Here is a 21041-nt window from a genome sequence, read left to right as displayed (position 1 = left end):
GTATGAGGGAGTCGTAGAGTCGGAGTAGGTGTCACGGAAATTGAGGAGTCGGAGGTTTGGCTTACCGACTCCACAGCCCTGATTAAAATTCATACTGTTTTAATAATTTTTTTATTAGATGCTCAGTCCCTGAAGCCCTCGATCTTCTTCTGTAAAAAAAAAAAAAAAAATAACAACCATATCCCTCACCTGTCCGCTGTCACGCCTCAATCCAGATTGTCCCTCGGCGATCCAGGTCACTTCTACAGCAGTGACATCAGCAATCACTGATGTCACTGCTGTAGAAGACAGCAATGTACCTTGACAGGAGTGTAAAATCACTCCTGTCAGTGTACATGGCTCTGCTGCAAGAGTGAGGTCACTTGGGTTCATCAGCTGAAGATCAGCTGAAGATCAACTGATCAGCCCCTATGAATTCATCATCAGTGGTACTTGGTAACATTCTTGAGAATGTTCCCTTCGCAGCACCAGTGCAGTAAAGTGAGGTAACGTGAGCTCTCAGCTGATCTTCAGCTGAGAGCTCACGTGAGCTCAGGTCCTGGCAGCGCAGCGATGTACACTGCCTGGAGCGAGCGCGCTCCTGTCAGTGTACCGCAGGCCTGAACACATTGCCTGAGACATCGTGAGGACCAGGAGGACAGTGGGGGGCGCCGAACAGGTGAGGATATAGTGTTTTTTTGTTTTTTTTTGTTTTTTTTACACAACGCAGCCCCGACACGGCTGAGGACACTACTACTCCCCTCAGCCGGGCCGCTCTTGCTGCTATCAGCAGGACCGACAGTTGGATGATGGGAGTAGTAGTCCTCCCCAGCCGACTCGGGTACCACTCTGTGTGCGTTTTTGCAGTGTTTTCCCGCCCATTGACTTTAATTGAGCCGCAGCAAATCCGCAGGTATACATATGTGGGAAATGCTGCAGAAATGCTGCATAGAAAGGACATACTGTGTTTTTAAATGCAATGCCAATCCTGAGCGGAAATTTCTGCATCATGTGCACAGCACATCAGGATGCCATTGCATTAGCTGGCAGACCGATTACCAAGCTTTTTTGATGCAGCAGTTTTTACGCTCTGAAATGCGAGAACGCTACGTATGCACTTAACCTAAGAGATAGTGAGCCTGAAATTCGTACACCTGTGTCTCCCTTCTGTTGTCCCCCTTCCTCCACTCCCCCTTTTTCTATTTTATTTTTGATGTTTTTTCATCCTTGATATTTTTAATGTCACTAATAAAAGTCATGTTTTAATATCTTTATTTTCTGCATATGCTGGAATTTATTTCCTCTGTCTAGAAAAGTGACACATCTTCCGCTAAAAGAATTCCAGCGAAATTTGCGCTCCCAAATCCATATGCCCCCTACCTCCTGAGCCTCAATGTGCCTAAACTACAGTTAGCATCCACATGTTTGGCATTCCTGTAGCAATGAGAGCCCACTTAATTTACGGGTCTCCAGAAGCACAAGCTGGGCACTACAATGTACAGGAACTACAATCACATATTTGAATTTTCACTTTAGCAGCATCCACTGCTACTTGTTTCTGGAAAACACCCATTGAGTCAAAACCCTCACTACACCTGTAGATGAATTCACAGATGGGTAAAATTTCCAAATTGAGGTAAATTGAGGGAGGTTTCTGCTTTTCTGGCAATTAGGGTCTCTGTATATGGAGTCCTCAAAGTGTTCTACGAAAATGTGTTCTCCAAGAGTCAAATAGTGCTCCTTCCCTCTCGAGTCTTGCCGTGTTGCCAAACAGTACTGTGCAGGCATATGTGAAATATCGCCATGTTCACGAGAAATTGTAAACAAATTATGTGGTAATTTTTACCTATGTCCCCTTGTGAAAAATGTAAAATTCGTTGCTAAAAGAACATTATAGTGATAAAAAAAATTTTTTTTTTTCCCTTCACTTCTCAATGGTACAACATTTTGTGAAAGACGTGGTGTCAATATGCTCACTGTACCCTTAGATGATTTGATTAAGAGGTGTAGTTTGGAAAATGAGGTCACTTATGTGGGGTCATTCTGTCCTGACACCTCGGAGGCTCTGCCAATGTGGCATGGCACCCTTGTGAAAATGCAAAATTTGGGTCTGAAACAACATTTTGTGGGAAAATGCGTCATTGTTAATTTGCATGGCCCAATGTTTTAAAATTCTGTGAAGCAACTATGGGTTCAAGATGCTCACCACCCCTAAATTCCTTGAGAGGTGTAGTTTCCAAAATGGGGTTACTTGTGGGGGGTGTACTCAGGATAAATTGCACAAAAAGTTGTATGGTCCATTTTCTCTTGCTACCCTTGTGAAAATGAAAAATTTGGGACTAAAGCAACATTTTTCCGTTTTCACTGCTCTGCGTTATAAAATTCTGTGAAGCACCTTTGGGTTCAAGTTTGTCACCACACCTCTAGATAAATTTCTTGAGAGGTGTAGTTTCCATAATGTGGTCACTTGTGGGAGTTTCCACTGTTTAGGCACATCAGGGACTCTGCAAATGCAGCATGGCGTCCGCTATCTATTCTAGACAATTATGCACTCCAAAAGTTAAACGATGCTCCTTCCCTTCTGAGCCCTACCGTGCGCCCAAACAGTAGTTTTCCTTTACTCAGGAGAAATTGCACAACAAATTGTATGGTCCATTTTCTCCTGATAACCTTGTGAAAATGAAAAATTTGGGGCTAAAGCAACATTTTTGTGGGAAAAAGTAAAATTTTCATTTTTTTTCCTTCGCCATTGTTTTAATTCCAGTGATGCACCTATAGTTCTGTGTTAAATAAATGTTTCCTGTCTCAGAATTGTCCATTTATACACATTTTTTCTTTATTTCAGGGGAAGCCGTCTTACCGATGTAAGTATTATCTTCGTGCCTCAGGCATCATATCTCCTGGGTTGTGCTTGAACTATCCTCATGAGTTCTACATATTCTCTGTTCATGCAAGGTCAAAGAAATAAAAGTAAGAGGCAGCGTATAGTACACAATAGATATTGGGAAACTGAGCCATTCTACTCCCCAGGTAGCCGTTTTTTAAATCCAAGTTGAGCCATTACCATAAGAGCTCCCACATTTGTCTATTTTAGTAGAAATTAGGAAGTCCTCTTTCCTGTTTCCTAATTAAATCCATCCTACCAGGCACAAAATAGTTTGTGTTATTAATGATGCTTGTTAGAACAATTTTATGTATTGCATCTTCTTATTTCCACATTGATGTTTTTTTTTGTTATTCTTGTGAAAATTAGAAATTATTTAGGAGCGTTCAATTTAGCGTCACAAATGCCAATTATCACTAAACACAAATGGCGTGCCTTTGGTCGGGTACAATTAGCCACTATTACATCATGTTGTTTTATTATAGTTCTATTTATACAAGGCTGTGTGCACACATTGCTGGATGCAGGAGAGAATTATAAAGCTATTAGATCTCTCTACTCTTCAGAGTCTGTTTTACTCTGCTTTTGGTTTAGAAGGGTTGGCTTACTAAAACATTGTTGTTGTATGTCTAGGACAGTGGTCCGCTACCTTTCTGACCTTGAGAGCCACATTCAGCTTTGAGAGAGAGTCACAAGCCACATCCAGCTCCCGCCATCCTCACAGTAGCGACACACAGAGCCCCCATTACTGGTATAATCCCTTCTAACACTCTCACACCTCTATCTATCCTAAACTCTGCTGCCTGACTGATCCACCTGTCATCCCGCTATTCTCTGGCCTCTCGTCTTTGTCAATCCCTTCAGTGGCTCCCCATCACCCAGAGACTCCAGTTAAAAACCCTAACCATGACATACAAAGCCATCCACATCCTGTCTCCTCCATACATCTGTGACCTAATCTCCCTGTACTCCCCTCTTATCTGCTCCTCCCACATTCGCATACAAGATTTTTCCCCTGCATCCCTCTAATCTGGAACTCCCTACCCCAACATATCAGTTTCTCGCCTACCGTGGAAACCTTCAAAAGGAACCTGAAGACCCACCTCTTCCGACAAGCCTACAACTTGCAGTAACCCTCGTTCTAGCCTCACCTACTGTATCCTCACCCATTCCTTGTAGACTATGAGCCCCTGTGGTCAGGGTCCTCTGTTCTCTTGCACCAGTCAGTGACTTGTTTTGTTCAAGATTATTGTACTTGTTTTTTATTTTGTATACCCCTTTTCACATGTAAAGTACCATGGAATAAATGTCGCTATAATAATGACAGCTAAAGCTTTTCCACTGAAATCGCACTGGGACAGTATAACAAGATTCAGAGGTTCCCATAATACAGTATTCTCACATCAATCACTCCCACCACACTGTTGCACCGAGCTTCAAGCATTCCTCTGACAATATCATCTGGTCTACAGCTTACTATACTTAATTTATCTCCACACCCCCAACTGGCAAAGAACTCTCAGAAGCCAGGAAGGTGGAGATGGGGAACTGCTATGGACTGGTATTATTAAAGATGAGCTAGTGGGACCTTTTTGACTTAAAGATGGACTCAAAATCAACTTCTAAATCTACTGACAGTTCTTAGAAGACACTTTTTTTCAAGCAGTGGTACAGGAATACCTTTTTCAAGAAAACCAAGATTTTTATGCAGGAAAATACTGCATGGCTGTCAGTAAAGGCCATAAAGGTGTATTCCCATCTCCAAGATCCTATGCCAAAATGTAGTAGGCGTAGTAATAATAATATTAGCAAATACCTCCAATTAGAAATGTAGTATAGTTCTTCTGATTCGCTATGTCGCTGTCATGGGTTTACCGCAATAGAGAAGAGTCAGAAGTCTAGTACTGCCTGGTGAGGAGTGGATGATTCTGGTGTTCGGTAGAGGTGTTTAAGGAGAGTTTTTCTGTGACTGTTGCTTGGAGTTTTGATTGTGTGCATAGTCCCATCCTATTCTTTTTTTGTTTACCTTTCTAATTCCTTCGGTGTATCCCTCTGTTGTCTGTGAGTGCATATTCTCGTGTTTGGCATTTTATTATATCCCTTTACGTCCCCTCTTGTTTGTCTGGTGTATTTACATACACTATTCCTCCCTACTTTCCTGGGTGGAGGATGGGACAGATAAGGGCTGATTCAGGAGAACAGCAAGTTACATGGCCCCATCATTTTTGCTATCTGAAGTAACCTGGGGAACAGGAATAGATAGGGCGTCCCTAGCGTTAGGGACAGGGTAGGAGCCCCTGGTCCCGGGTTGTCCTATAACCGGTTCATGACAATCGCTTACCCCATGTGCAGGGTATTGCAGTAGCTTAGATGTCCATGGTTACGACGGTATATCCATTGTGGTCGTAACCTTGAATACCTAAGCTGCAATGCCCTGCACATGTGGTAAGCAACATAGCGAATCTGAAAAACTATACTGGCCAGATTTACTCCTGTTACAAAATGGAATGGCAGATCATATGCCCAACCTCCGTTCCATTCATTCTCTATGTTGCAGCCAGGAAAAGCCAAGTGCAGCGCTCTGTAGGCCTATAGGGTATTAAAGGACTTCAGGTCTAGCGTGAGCCACGTTCTGCTGATTTGCATGGGTTCCAGTAGTTGGACCTCAAGCTATCATTACGTTAGCACTTATTCTGTGAATAGATGATAATTTGTTTTTAATGGACAACTCCTTTTAAGCACATGAGGATGCACCATGCCATCTTATTGCTGTCGTCGCATAAACATTATTTAGCATATTTTTTTCCAGATCATGTCTTTGTACACATACATCTAAATCTAATTGTATAACTATATGGCTATTTTAATCGGTTGATTTATCTGACTTTAGGCGCAGTTTGGGTGCTTTTTATTTTTATTATGGTCTGAAAAATCAAACGATCAAATAGTATTGCGTGTTATGTCACGCCCAGTTCTGCTAAACACCCTTTTTTAGCAAAATCATGTTTTCTTGCAGAATAAGGCATACAAATTGTTTAAAATACATAATAAATATGGTGCAAGCAATGACAAACGCTGTTTGGTGCAAATTTCTCGAGAATCCAGGTGCATATTGGGTTGATAAATTTCCCTAGTCAAATTTTAATCCAGCATGTGAACATAACGTAATGTTTTACACCCCATCATCACTGAATCGTCTGTTTGTCATATTGTTCAGCTCTGTTTATATGACACTTTCTTCTTTATATTAACACTGTGTATAACGATTATTATTTCAGATCTCAATATGTCACGAGCTTCCAAACATTGAAGTTATGACATTAAGGTGAGACGTTTTTTCTTTTCGATGCGCTGAATAAATAAGTGTCTATAAGAAAAGAACAGGCTGTAATATACACCAAGGGATTCTAAGTGAAAAACCAATGACAGAAGAAGCAAGGTAGCCCTTATAACTTAAATTTTAGGTAACAAAAGTATTCATAATAACTATAAAACTTAATGGCGAATAAAGCTCATGTACCAAATATTCCACCTCTTATTCATAGAATCAAAGAATTTGAGTTGGAAGGGACCTCCAGGGTCATCTAGTCCAACCCCCTGCTCAATGCAGGATTCACTAAACCATCTCAGACAGATGTCTGTCCTGCCTTTGTTTGGAGACTTCCATTGAAGGAGAACTCACAACCTCTTGTGGCAGCCTGTTCCACTCATTGATTATCATTGATGTTAAAAAGTTTTTTTCTAATATCTAATCTGTGTCTTCTCCCATTCAGTTTCATCCCATTGCTTCTAGTCTTTCTTTGTGCGAATAAGAATAAAGCTAATCCCTCTACAATGTGACAGCACTTGAGATATTGTAGACCACTATTAAGTCTCCTCTGTCTTCTCTTTTGCAAGCTAAACATTCCCAAATCCTCTAACCATTCCTCATATGACATTGTTTGCAGACCGGTCACCATTCTGGTCGCTCTTCTCTGAACTTGCTCCAGTTTCTTCATGTCTTTTTTAAAATGTGGTGCCCAGAACTGGACACAGTGATCAGACTTCATCTGGAATAATCAGGTGTAGAGGGGGATAATTACTTCACATGACCTAGACTCTATGCTTCTGTTAATGCAACCCAGAATTGTGTTTGACTGTTTTTTGCTGCTGCATCACACTGTTGACTCATGTTCAGTCTATGATCTATTAGTATACCAAAGTCTTTTTCACATGTGCTGTTGCTTAGCCCTATTCCTCCCATTCTGTATATGCTTTTTTCATTTTTTCTTGCCTGGATGTAGGACTTTGCATTTCTCTTTGTTAAAAACCACTCTGTTACGTGCTGCCCACAGTTCCAGTTTGTTTAGATCTTTTTGAATCCTCTCTCTTCTCTAGTATTAGATATCCCTCCTAGCTTTGTGTCATCAGCAAATGTAATCAGTTTTTCCTCAATTCCTTCATCAAAATCATTGATAAAGATGTCGAACAACACAGGGTCCAGGACAGAGACTTGTGGTACCAAACTTGAGACATTCTTCCAACTGGATGTGCAACTTAGTGCAACTCTTTGGCTCTGATCACTAAGCCAGTTATGAATCCATCTAACAGTTGCCTTGTCCATTCCATAGTTGGTAATTTTTTCAATAATAATTGTATGAGTTACTTTAGCAAATGCTTTGCTGAAGTCAAGATATACTATATTTACTGTGTTTCCCTTATCCAACCAGTCAGTGATTCTGTCTTAGATTCTTTCATACAATTCAAAACATAAGACACACTGGTAATGTGGAAATCAGGGCAAATCATGAAAGCTAAAGCAAGTAACACATCGTATCGTCACACTTACCAGAGACTGAGTCCCAAACAGATGTACCAATCTGTTGTGCTAATTTGATATATGATGCTGTGAGAGTTCAGATGATTGGTGGTCTTACTTTATTTGATCCTAACCAACACTTTGCATTCTTCTAATTCCGACCCAGACTCTTCAGACCCATCAGTGGGCAACAAATTCAATTATAGTGTGGTAACAAAACATGGTAATTTGGAGCCTTCCATATTATTACATGGTAATTAGGTGCTTTCCATACTATTAGATGGTAATTAGGAGCTTTCCATACTATTACATGGTAATTAAGAGCTTTCTATACTATTACATGGTAATTAGGAGCTTTCTATACTATTACATGGTAAATAGGAGCTTTTCACATATTACATGGTAATGAGAAAATTATTTCAGCTGTTATTTCTTTCATTACATTTCCAGTGACTAAGAAGTTAACATACACATGTTTAGTACTTGACAGAATTGCCTTTAAATTGCGTAACGTTTCTGGTAGTGTACCACAAGCATCTCATGATATGTTGCTAAAATTTTTTACTCCTTTCTCCTGAACTGGTGTAACTGAGTCAGGTTTGTGAACCTCCTTGCTCGCAGACCGAGGTCAGGGTATTATGATGGCCCCTCCATTATTTTCAATTTATTGTCAGGCCATTTTTACACAACTTTGCATGCATGCTTGTGGTAAGTGTCTATTTGAACAACCTTTATTCATCAAAGCTTTAATTTCATGGCTGATGACTTGAGATTTGCTTCAATATCTTTACATAATTGTCCTCTCATATATTGCCATTGATCTTGTAAAGTGCACCAATCAGTCATGCCACAATGCACACCACCACATCATGATACCGCCACCCATGTGCTTAACGGTTGGGATAGTGCTGTGCCTTGTAAGCCTCCCACTTTATCTTGTTTCACTTGTTGCCTGAAGGAAGGACTTTTTATGTTATTCACTTGTGCTGGAGAAAGGTTGTTTTCATCTTGGAGCTGTAAAGCTTATGATGGTCAATAAACTTCTTGCTGTTTAGATCTAAAAATCCTGTGCAGGGGCATATATAGTGGCTACCAGAGAGTTGAAATCCTACAGGGTATTCACATCCTCATTGAAGTAAGGTTTTAGGAATTACAGCTCTTAAACCCCTTTATGACGTGGTACGTAATAGTACGCACCACAACATAACCCCCGGTTCAGCGCGGGCTCCGGCGCTGAGACCGCACTAAACCGAGCACGTGACAGCTGATCTATACAGCTGACATGTGCCCGCAACAGCCGCCATGTAATCGCGATCCACCCGCCGCTGTTAACTAGTTAAATGTTGCTGTCAATCTCTGACAGCGGCATTTAACTCGCTCAAACCGGATGCGCGTTGCTTACCCCGCCCATCGTTACCCCGTCACATGATTGTGGGTCACTAATCGGTTGGCTTGCAACTCAGGATCTACAGGAGACCCTTGTGGATGTCATGGCCAGATTGCTATGAGCGCCGCCCAGTGGTTGGCGCTCATAGCAAGTGAGCAAATCTGCTACATACAGGCAAACTGCTCATCGCCTGTATGTAGCAGAGCCGGTCAGGTAATTTCTGCTTCTAGCCTCCCATAAAGACTATTGAAGCAAGCAAAAAGTTAAAAAAAAAAAAAAAAAAAAGTTTAAACCACCCCCCTTCGCCCCATTCAAAATAAAATAATAAAAAAAAACATACACATATTTGGTATCGCCATGTTCAGATTCGCCCAATCTATCAATGTAAAAAAAGAATGAATCCGATTGGTAAACGGCGTAACGAGAAAAAAATTCTAAATGCCAGAATTATGTTTTTTGATTGCCGCAATATTGCAATAAAATTCAATAACGGGCGATCAAAACATCTGATCTGTCCCAAAATGTTATCAATAAAAACGTCAGCTCGACGCGCAAAAAAATAAGCCTTCACCCAGCCCCAGATCCCGAAAAATGGAGACGCTGCGGGTCTCTGAAAATGGCGCCATTTTTTTTTTTTTAGCAAACTTTGGATTTTTTTTCACCACTTAAATAAAAAAGACCCTATACATATTTGGTGTCTGCGAACTCGCAATAACCTGGAGAATAATAATGGCAGGCCAGTTTTAGCATCCAGTGAATATGGAAAAAAATAAAACCCAGAAAACAACTGTGGAATTGCCCTTTTTTTGCAGTTTCGCCGCACTTGGAATTTTTTCCCCGTTTTCCAGTACACGATATGGTAAAACCAGTGGTGTCGTTCAAAAGTATAACTTGTTCCGCAAAAAATAAGCCCTCACATGGCCATATTGACCTAAAATTAAAAAAGTTATGGCTCGGAGAACAAGGGGAGCAAAAAACACAAAAGCGGAAAATGTTCCGGTCATGAAGGGGTTAATGTGTAGCTGCCTCTTTTTAAAGGGACCAAAGGTAATTGGACAATTATCTCATAAGCCCTTTAATGGGCTGCATGGGCATTTCCCTCATTAATCCATCAATTAAGCAGGTAAGCGGTCTGCATTTGGAAGCTGTTGCTTGTTGAAAAAAAAAATCCACCAGAGAGTTAGCAGAAATGTTATGAGTGGCTAAATCAACATGTTGGTTCATTCTGCAAAAAATAAAAGTGCACTGGTGAGCTTGGGAACTCAGAAAGGCCTGGACGTTCACGGAGGACAGCAGTAGTAGATAATCGCATAATCCTTTCCATGATGAAGAAAAACCCCTTTGCAACATCCACCCTAGTGAAGAACACTCTCCAGGAAGTAGTTGTTTCAGTATCTAAGTCTACCATAAAGAGAAGACTTCATGAGCGCATATAAAGCGGCTTCGCCACAAGGTGCAAACCATTAATCAGCCTTAAAAATAGAAAGGCCAGATAAGACTTTGCTAAAATAAACATCTAAAGAAGAAAGCCCAGTTCTGGAAAAGCATTCTTTGGACAGATGAAACTACGATCAACCTGTACCAGAATGATGATCAGAAAAAAGTGTGGAGAAGGCTTGTAACGGCTCATGATCCAAAGCACACCACATCCTCTGTAAAACATGGTGGAGGCTATGTGATGGCATGGGCATGATTGGCTTCCAATGGCGCTGGGTCACTAGTGTTTATTGATGATCTGACTGAAGACAGAAGGAGCCATAATAATAATAATTTTTTATTTTTATAGCGCCAACATATTCCGCAGCACTTTACAAATTTTAGGGCGGACTTATACAAAAAATACAGAATAAACATATCTCATATCGAAAGGAGTGAGGGCCCTGCTCGCAAGCTTACAGTCTATGAGGAAATGGGGGAAACACAAAAGGTAGAATGTACATATATTGTATAATGCAGCCTTGATATACTATATAGGATAAATAATACATGGACTGGTCGCCTGCCAGTATGTGTGCAGTCCTGACCGAGGCTATTATGTGCATGGTTGGTATGAACCTGAAATTGAAGATTTTAATATGGAGGAAAACTGAGACGGACAACTGGGATGGACAGATAGTGTGTGGAGGCGATACGCCAGTCTAAAGAAATGGGTTTTTAGGGTCCGCTTGAAACTGTGGGTATTGGGAATTAATCGAACTGTCCTGGGTAATGCATTCCAAAGAATTGGCGCAACACGCGAGAAATCTTGGAGACGGGAGTGGGAAGTTCTTATTATGGAGGATTTAAGTTTTAAGTCACTGGCAGAACAGAGGGCACGTGTAGGGTGGTAGATTGAGACAATGGAGGAGATGTAGGGGGGTACTGAAGCATGGAGCGCTTTGTGGGTGAGCGTCATAAGTTTAAATTGAACTCTATAGTGGATGGTTAACCAATGCAATGACTGGCACAGGGAAGAGGCATCAGTGTAGCGGTTGGCGAGGAATATGATCATGGCTGCTGCGTTAAGGACGGATTGGAGAGGGGAGAGTTTAGTAAGAGGGAGCCCGATATGTAGAGAGTTGCAGTAGTCCAGACGAGAATGAATAAGAGCGACAGTAAGAGTTTTTGCCGAGTCAAAGGTGAGAAAAGTCCTGATTCTTGAGATGTTTTTGAGGTGTAGATGACATGAATGAGCAAGTGATTTGATGTGAGGAATGAAGGAAAGATCTGAGTCAAAAATGACCCCAAGACAGCGGGCTTGTTGCTTGGGAGTAATGGTTGAGCCACAAACGGAAATGGCAATATCGGGCACAGGTAGGTTAGTGGAGGGAGGAAATACGAGTAGTTCAGTTTTTGACAGATTCAGTTTTAGACAGAGGGAGGACATAATGTTTGACACAGCAGAAAGACAATCACTGGTCTTTTGTAGTAATGCAGGGGTGATGTCCGGAGCAGAGGTGTATAATTGGGTGTCATCAGCATAGAGATGGTACTGAAAACCGAATCTGCTGATTGTTTGTCCAATAGGAGCGGTGTATAAGGAGAAAAGAAGGGGGCCTAGGACTGATCCTTGAGGAACTCCTACAGTAAGGGGAAGGAGAGAGGAGGAGGAGCCGGCGAAAGACACAGAGAAGGAGCGGTCAGAGAGGTAGGAGGAGAACCAGGAGAGAGCTGTGTCCTTGAGGCCAATAGTGTGGAGCATAGTGAGGAGGAGCTGGTGATCCACAGTGTCAAATGCTGCAGAGAGATCCAGGAGAATCAGCAGGGAATAGTGACCATTAGATTTAGCTGTTAGTAGATCATAGAGACTTTAGTGAGGGCAGTTTCAGTAGAATGTAAAGAGCCGAAGCCAGATTGTAAAGGGTCAAGAAGAGAATTGTCTGAGAGATAGCTTATTAGACTGGAATGAACCAGGCGTTCCAAGAGTTTAGAGATAAAGGGAAGATTGGAAACTGGTCTGTAGTTGGCCATGCAGTTCTGGTCAAGGGATGGTTTTTTAAGTAATGGATGTATGCTGGGGTGTTTAAAAGAAGAGGGAAAGATACCAGATGAGAGGGAGAGGTTGAAAATTTTAGGTAGGTGAGTGGTGACAGCTGGAGCAAGGGACTGAAGGAGATGTGAGGGAATAGGGTTACTGGTGCAGGTGGCGCTGTGAGAAGATGCAAGGAGTCTGATCACTTCATCTTCCGTGACTGGTTCGAAATCAGAAAGTGAGCAAGATACAATGTGGCGGGGGAGAGCATGCAAAACGTTTGGGGATTGGGAGAAAATTTCCTGTCGGATATGGTCAATTTTTTCTTTGAAATAATTGGCCAGATCGTCTGCGCTGAGGTCGGTGATCGGGGCCTGTGCTGTTTGATTGAGGAGAGAATGAAACTTGTCAAAGAGTCGTTTAGGATTATTGGAAAGTGAGATTATGAGGTTGTTAAAGTAGGTTTGTTTGGAGAGCTGAAGCGCAGAGTTATATGTTTTCAGCATAAATTTATAATGGAGGAAATCTTCGGGCAGATTAGATTTTCTCCACAGCCTTTCAGCGCACCTGGAACACCGCTGGAGAAGACGTGTTTGAGGTGTGTGCCAGGGTTGTCGCCGTCTATGCCGAATTGTTCTTTGTGTAGGAGGTGCGGCTTCATCCAGGGCGCATAGCATTATTTCGTTATAATGCGTCAATGCAGAGTCGGGACATGAGAGGGAGGAGATTGGGGCCAATGATGATTGCAACTTTTTCATAAATTTCTGGGTGTTAATGGCGCGTATATTTCTATAAGTGTGGAAAGTTGGGGGGGGTCTAGAGTAGAGTCACAGTTCTTGACAGAGAATGAAAGAAGATTATGGTCAGACAGTGGAAGGGGAGAGTTAGTAAAGTCATGTACTGAGCAAAGCCAGGAGAAGATCAGGTCCAATGTGTTCCCGTCCTCATGTGTAGGAGAATTAGCAAGCTGTGAAAGGACGAAGGAGGAGGTTAGTGATAAAAGGTGAGCGGCAGGTGGGGAAAGAGGATCGCCAATTGGGATGTTAAAATCTCCCATCTCCCATATCGTGGGGATGTCGCAGGATAGAAAATTTGGAAGCCAGGCAGCAAAGTGATCCAGGAACTGACGGGAGGGACCTGGAGGGCGATAGACCACCGCCACTCGCAGGGAGAAGGGCCGGTAGAGTCTGACTGTGTGAGCCTCAAAAGAAGGGAAGATAAGGGAGGGTACTGGGGGGATAACCTGAAAAGTACATTTTGTTGAAAGAAGCAGACCAACACCACCACCTGATCTGTTGTCAGGTCTTGGAGTATGAGAGAAGTGTAGGCCACCATAGGAGAGAGCTGCAGCGGCGGTGGTGTCCGACTGCTGGATCCAGGTTTCAGTGAGAGCCAGAAGGTTGAGGGAATTGGAGAGGAAAAAGTCATGGATGTAAGAGAGTTTATTACATGCTGAGCGTGCATTCCAAAGGGCACAGTTGAATGAGACAGAAGATATGCAGGGAATATTAATGAGATTAGCAGGGTTTCTGAATGTAACAGGGAAAGAGTTAGTGTTATTATGTGTATATGAATTCTGAAGTATACAGGGCTGTACACTGTTCCTTCTGCTCAGATGCAACCAGTTGCAGCAAGATCTCAACCCCTTCGACCATGCATTTCACATGCTTAAGACAAAACGTAAGGCAGAAAGACCCACAAACAAACAACAACTGAAGTCAGCTGCAGTAAAGGCCTGGCAAAGCATCACAAAGGAGGAAACCCAGCATTTGGTAACATCCATGTCTTCCAGACTTCAGGCAGTCATTGCCTGCAAATTCTTCTCTACAAAGTATTAAAAATGAACATTTTATTTATGGTACACTCAATTTGTCCAATTACTTTTGATCCCCGAAGTGAGGAGTCTTTGTAGAAAAATTGTGGCAATTCCTAAATGTTTCAAAGAATATTTTTCTTCAACTCCTTTTGTTAAACCTTAAAGTCTACACTTCTATTGCATCTCAGTAGTTTCATTTTAAATAAGAAAAATAGTGGCCTGCAGAACGCAAATCACAAAATCACTGTCCAAATATTTCTGGACATAGCTGTATGTATTCTCTTGCTACAGTTTTGTAAAAAGAGGTTCGAATAAATTTTCTAATTTTTTCCACTTCTAACCAGTGTCATGAGTAAGGCGGGGATTTTTGCATACATACAGATTGATTTTAATCAGTGATTTATAACTCTTTTCAGTGCAAATAGCATTTCTACATTGGAAGCAGTAAGCCACTGTCAAAACCTGACTGAATTATATCTGAGGAAAAATAGCATTTCCAACCTGAGCGAACTATACTACCTGAAAACTCTTCCAAGACTGAAAATATTGTGGCTGTCAGAAAATCCCTGCTGCAACCCAGATCCACACAAATATAGAATGACTGTGCTAAGAAATCTCCCTAATCTACAGAAGCTAGACAATCAAGGTAAGAAGCCTTCTTCTGTGTTTGACATGCTTTCAAGGGAATTTACTCCCAGCCAGTCCTATTGGGAAATACACAATAGTTACACAAATATTGGCTGCATTGTAAGCAGCAGTAGTAAAACCCAAATATATATTGAAGAGATTTGGAGCTGATTTGTGTGCCGGCTGAAGTCACTCAACTGTGTAAGGAGCTGTGATGTTCTGATCTGTACACCATTCACATCCAGTCACTGCTTGAGGTGATAACTGCTGATTGTTAGGAGTACAGATTGCTGGACCCCCACTGATTTTTGTATTGTTGAGCTATCATTGTGGTAGGTCAGCAATATAAAATGATGGACAATCCCTTTAAAAATTGAATGTGTCAGTAGCTTACTTTTTTTTCTTGCTGTTTCGTTAATTAGTCATTTGTTGTTCTCCCATTTGAAACGGATCTGTTTCAAATGGGAGAAACACAGATGGCTAATTAATCAATTCATTTTCCACAGACTTCAATGTTAAAAAAAGGATCCAGCTGAAATCAGTTTTTTAAAAACGGACAAAAGAGTGGTGTCTGTAAAACTTTTTTGCCAACCGATTGCTGCTGGATCTGTGAAAATAGCCTTAGACTGAAGCTTAAATCACCTTGTGATTAACATTGCTGTGACTACCTGGCCTCGTGCTTGCAAGTTCAACTCCGCCCCCTTTGTGATACACACCTAACTGTGTATAGCCTTTGTCCACTGAGAGCCTGGTGTTTGGTGAGGTTTCCTGAGAAGGAAATTGTGGATGGCTTCGCTTCTGGTACTGGGTGCACTGCTAATACCGTGCCATGCCATAATTCACTGGAAATATTCTTGGCTGGTTGGAGACAAGCTCATTCCCATAGAAAAGTACCAGAAAGCTAAGGAGTTGGTGGCCTTTATCATCATGAATAATTTGCTTGTTGTCTAGGAGACTGACCACTGCTGCTGTCTACCTTGTGAACATTGTGTTTGAAGCTTGATTGACTCAGGGCCCGCAATCCTATGCATCGGGAAGACGTGTTCCGTCCCAGGGTCTGACTGGGTCCCGGCTTTCACAATATTAACCCAGTGTTCCGTCAATGAGATGTACTGTCCCTGGTCACAAGCACGTGTCCACGTGTGTGTGGTTAGGCGATCCTTCCCAGTTACACTGCTGGTGAGAGTACGGGTAATGTTCTGGGGCCCGTGCTTGTATAAGGCGGGGACGACACCAGGAGATATAGTGGCGGCTGAGGATCGAGTACTGAAGGGCAGCCGCCACCACGAGGTTGCAGAAAGCTTCTGCCTCCATGAGCCTGAAAGACAAAATTTCTAGTGCAAGCAATCTAGAAATGTGGCAGTTTACTATTGTGGCCTGTGGGTGGTTGGCTGCGTATTTGCTTTTGAGTTCAAAGGACTGAGGTAGGGACAACTGAACGCTGCGCTGGGACAAGGACGTGAACGTGGTTGCTGATGGTGATGGTTGCTAGTGTGCAACGACAGGTGCAGGGTGGGAGGCATTTTCGCCTGCATCATGGACGGAGTCTCGTTTTGCACGTACAACGAGAAGAGGCAGTGGTGTCACCCGCAGACACTGTTTCTGGACCCAGGCTTTCGGCCCATCGACTTCATTGTCCACCACCTTGTCTTAGACTTCCGCACCCTGGTCGTCCTCCTGACTTTCTGTCCATTGTGTCTCATCATCATCCACCTCTTGTGACAGTAATTGCACTTTCCCACCGTCCCCTTCGGGTTATCTTCTGTTGCCCCGCTTGAAGCTGGTCGGGCTAGAGACCCGAATCTATAAATGGAAAGTGAACAGCTCTTTGCAGTGTTTAAGTGTGGGATGAGTTGTCTCCGGGCACTTGGCATGGTGGGAGGAAGGAGGATCAGGTACTAACTAAAATCCCAAAATGTCTGTCTGCTAGTTCATACTTCTTCTCTGCTAGATTTCTAAAACTTAACATGGATAAAATAGAATTCATCATCTTTCCACCATTTCATTCAACCCCCTCCTTCCCCATTCTGACCTATCTGTCAATGGCTGTCTACTCTCCCCAGTCCCGCAAGCTCGCTGCCTTGGGGTAACTCTGGATTCTAATCTCTCCTTCAAACTACATATTCAAGACCTTTCCACTTCTTGCCGACTCCAACTCAAAAATACCTCCCGGATCCGCACATTCTTCAACCACAAATCTGCAAAAAAAACACTAGTCCACGCCCTCATCATCTCCCACCTCGACTACTGCAACCTCCTGCTCTGTGGCCTCTCTAACACTCTCGCACCCCTCCAATCTATCCTAAACTCTGCTGCCTGACTAATCCACTTGTCCCCCCGATATTCCCCCGCCTCTCCTCTGTCAATCCCTTCCCCCGTTCCCCATTGCTCAGAGACTCCAGTTCAAAACCCTAACCTTGGCATACAAAGCCATCCACAATCTGACTCCTCCATATATCTGTGACCTAGTCTTCCGGTACATACCTGCACGCAACCTCCGATGCTCACAAGATCTCCTTCTCTACTCCCCTCTTATCTCTTCTTCCCACAATCGCATACATGTTTTCTCCGTGCATCCACCCTACTCTAGAACACTGTTCCCCAACATGTCAGACTCTCGCCTACTGTTGAAAGCTTCAAAAGGAAGCTGAAGACCCACCTCTTGCGACAAGCGTACAACCTGCAGTAACCTTCGCTCCACCATCCCTCTGCGCGACCAACTCTACCCTGACCTACTGTATCCTCACCCATCGCTTATAGACTGTTTCTGTGCCCTCACGGGCTGGGTCGTCTTGTACCCATCTGTGACCTCTTTACACATGTAAAGCTCCCTGGAATAAATGGCGCTATAATAATAATTCTACTACTTGGGAAGCACAGTGGCTCAGTGGTTAGCACTGCAGCCTTGCAGCACTGGGGTCCTGAGTTCAAATCCCACCAAGGACAACATCTGCAAGGAGTTTGTATGTTCTCCCCTTGTTTGCATGGGTTTCCTCCGGGTTCTCCGGTTTCCTCCCACACTCCAAAGACATACTGATAGGGAGTCTAGATTGTGAGCCCCGATGGGGACAGTGCCCATAATGTCTGTAAAGCGCTGTGGAATTAATGGCGCTATATAAGTGAGTAAAATAAATAAATATTACTTGTACTCTGGGTCAATTGATGGCGCTTTCCTGGTGTCTGTCCCTAATTTGATGTGTTTTGGCAGCTTTTGGCCCATTTAAAGGTGTTGTGTAGGCATTTGGTTTTGCCCCCCATTGAATCCAGTGGCATTCGGTGAATATTCGACAAATACATCGGCGAATATCAGGGCTGCGGAGTCGTGGAGTCGGAGTCGATGCTCATTTTGGTGGAGTCGGAGTCGGTATAAGATGGACCGACTCCCGACTCCTAAAATATATAATAAATTGGGTGCAGTAGATCAATGCAGTTTGTGGGAATATTTTTTCATAGGAATTTGGGAAAGTTATGAAATGTCCAATAAATGGCTGTTCTATTCCTGATCTAAGGCTACATTCACACACAGCGTTTTTGCTGTGTTCTTTGAGGATACGTTTTTCAGCTGCAAAAGCAGATCAGCTTTTTAAAAAACCACATCACCTGGAAGGTTTGTGAGCTCATAGATAATGTTTTCAATAGCAAAAGAAGATTAGAAAAACGCCGAACAAACTGACGTGCTTATTCTTTGTGAGGATCCGTTTTTGAGCCCAAAAACGGATCCTCACAAAACGATGTGTCTGAATGTCATATCTTGAAACCCATTGACTTTGCTGGGATGCCCAGAGACACTGCATTTTACTGCAAAAAACGGATCCGCAAAAACGCTGTGTGTGAATCATGGCCGTAGCCAGCGAGGGGCAGGGGGGGGCAGCTGCCCTACCCCCCTAGAAGCAGGAGCACGCACCTATCAAAACTCACTTGTATGCTGCAGTGCTCCCGTCCTGCACTGGCTCCAGACTGCAGGGGGCAATCTTCCCCTCCTCTGTCCTGTCTTCTGCCGTCTTCACCAGAGAGAGGAGGGGTGCCTGCCCTGTACAGGATCCGATTCCTGGGCCCCGAGCTGGAAAAAGTGAAAGTACTACTGCTCATCTCTGTCACAGGAAGGTAACTAATGCTAATATTGTAGGTGATTATTATGTGCCCTCTGTACAATGTGTGTGAACTATTTGTGCAATATGTGTAATGTACTATTTGCTGCCTGTAGCTGTCATGTGTTCCATCTATCCCTCCATCTATCCCTCCATCTATCCCTCCATCTATCCCTCCATCTATCCCTCCATCTATCCCTCCATCTATCCCTCCCATCTATCCCTCCCATCTATCCCTCCCATCTATCCCTCCCATCTATCCCTCCCATCTATCCCTCCATCTATCCCTCCATCTATCCCTCCATCTATCCCTCCATCTATCCCTCCATCTATCCCTCCATCTATCCCTCCCATCTATCCCTCCCATCTATCCCTCCCATCTATCCCTCCCATCTATCCCTCCCATCTATCCCTCCATCTATCCCTCCATCTATCCCTCCATCTATCCCTCCCATCTATCCCTTCCATCTATCCCTCCATCTATCCCTCCATCTATCCCTCCATCTATCCCTCCATCTATCCCTCCATCTATCCCTCCATCTATCCCTCCATCTATCCCTCCATCTATCCCTCCATCTATCCCTCCATCTATCCCTCCATCTATCCCTCCATCTATCCCTCCATCTATCCCTCCATCTATCCCTCCCTCCATCCATGCCTCCCTCCATCCATGCCTCCCTCCATCCATGCCTCCCTCCATCCATGCCTCCCTCCATCCATGCCTCCCTCCATCCATGCCTCCCTCCATCCATGCCTCCCTCCATCCATGCCTCCCTCCATCCATCCATCCCTCCCTCCCTCCATCCATCCCTCCCTCCATCCATCCCTCCATCCATCCCTCCATCCCTCCATCCATCCATCCATCCCTCCCTCCATCCATCCATCCCTCCATCCATCCCTCCCTCCATCCATCCATCCCTCCATCCATCCCTCCATCCATCTATCTATCTATCTATCCCTCCAGCTATCCATCATTATATTCTATCTAAATGGAGTCGTGGAGTTGGAGTCGGTGTAAGGGAAATTGAGGAGTCGGAGTCGCAGGTTTGGCTTACCGACTCCACAGCCCTGGCGAATATTGCAAAACGGCGATCGTATTGCGAAGCGAATATTGAAATATTCGCTTGTCTCTAATCAGAAACACCCTTAAAAAAATTGTGGGCCTGGCATGATGGTCACCCTGGTGATATGGTGATGGAGGATGAGGAGAAGGAGGAGGGCTACATAAAATGGAAGAATTCCTGAAGCGTATACCCATGTCTGGTTGTGAAGGGTTGCATAGGAATAGATCTGATTCTATAATCTGGTGGTGTGGAGAAGTCTGGCCCACTCCAGCTCTTGTTCATTTTGATAACAGTCAGACTGTCAGCATTGGCAGTTGACAGGCGGATGCGCCTATCAGTTATATCAATTATAATGCCCCCGCAGCACTAAAAACCATCTCTGACAAAACGCTAGCGGTCATGACCTCCTATCTCCTACAGAGACAGTTTTTGCCACGTGTCCAGCTTGGATTCCCAACACTTGTAAGGCACAAAGAAAAATCATAGAGGACGCTGGTACGGTCACCAAGGTAGTCCTTCAGCATCTTCCAAAACTTTTCCCTCCTTGTCAAAGAATCCAGGGCCTGGGCGCTTGGAGGGTCTGAGAAAAGTGTCCCAGACCTTTTGACAGCATTCCCCTGCCTCTGCCGCATCTGGTTTGTGTTTCCCTCGCCTATGTTCCTTGGTTGTTCAATGAACTGTCTGTGACCTCTGCCGCCAGCGTTGTCAGATGGGAATTATTTTTGTTTAGAATTCTTCAAGGGCCTGAACTGAATTTCTCCAAAAATGAACTCCTTCTGTTTCCTCCCTGTACTAATCTACCTATACCTGACTCTTACTAACCTACCTATACCTGACTGTGCAATTTCCTTTAGGTTGTGTCACCATAACTCCCACTCAGCACACCTGCTGTCTTCGAGTCATATTTGACACACAACTTTTCATTTATTCCTCATGTAAAATCACTC

At 43.5% G+C, this 21041-nt stretch overlaps 1 protein-coding gene across 2 annotated transcripts in view; it reads left to right on the top strand.

Moving 5' to 3' along the window:
• Window positions 1-21041, top strand: part of CFAP410 (cilia and flagella associated protein 410) — a 163051-nt gene that overhangs the window by 62621 nt on the left and 79389 nt on the right. For both annotated transcript variants that reach the window (XM_073645569.1, XM_073645568.1), the window contains exons 2-4: window positions 2825-2843; window positions 6142-6188; window positions 14732-14961. In XM_073645569.1, coding sequence (XP_073501670.1) covers window positions 2825-2843; window positions 6142-6188; window positions 14732-14961 — 296 coding nt within the window. The remainder of the gene's footprint in view (window positions 1-2824; window positions 2844-6141; window positions 6189-14731; window positions 14962-21041) is intronic.

Source organism: Phyllobates terribilis, unplaced genomic scaffold (assembly GCF_046119375.1).
Source record: "Phyllobates terribilis strain yellow unplaced genomic scaffold, ASM4611937v1 Scaffold_9__5_contigs__length_417890890, whole genome shotgun sequence".
Classification (NCBI taxonomy): domain Eukaryota; kingdom Metazoa; phylum Chordata; class Amphibia; order Anura; family Dendrobatidae; genus Phyllobates; species Phyllobates terribilis.
This window is presented reverse-complemented; position numbering and strand designations above follow the sequence as displayed.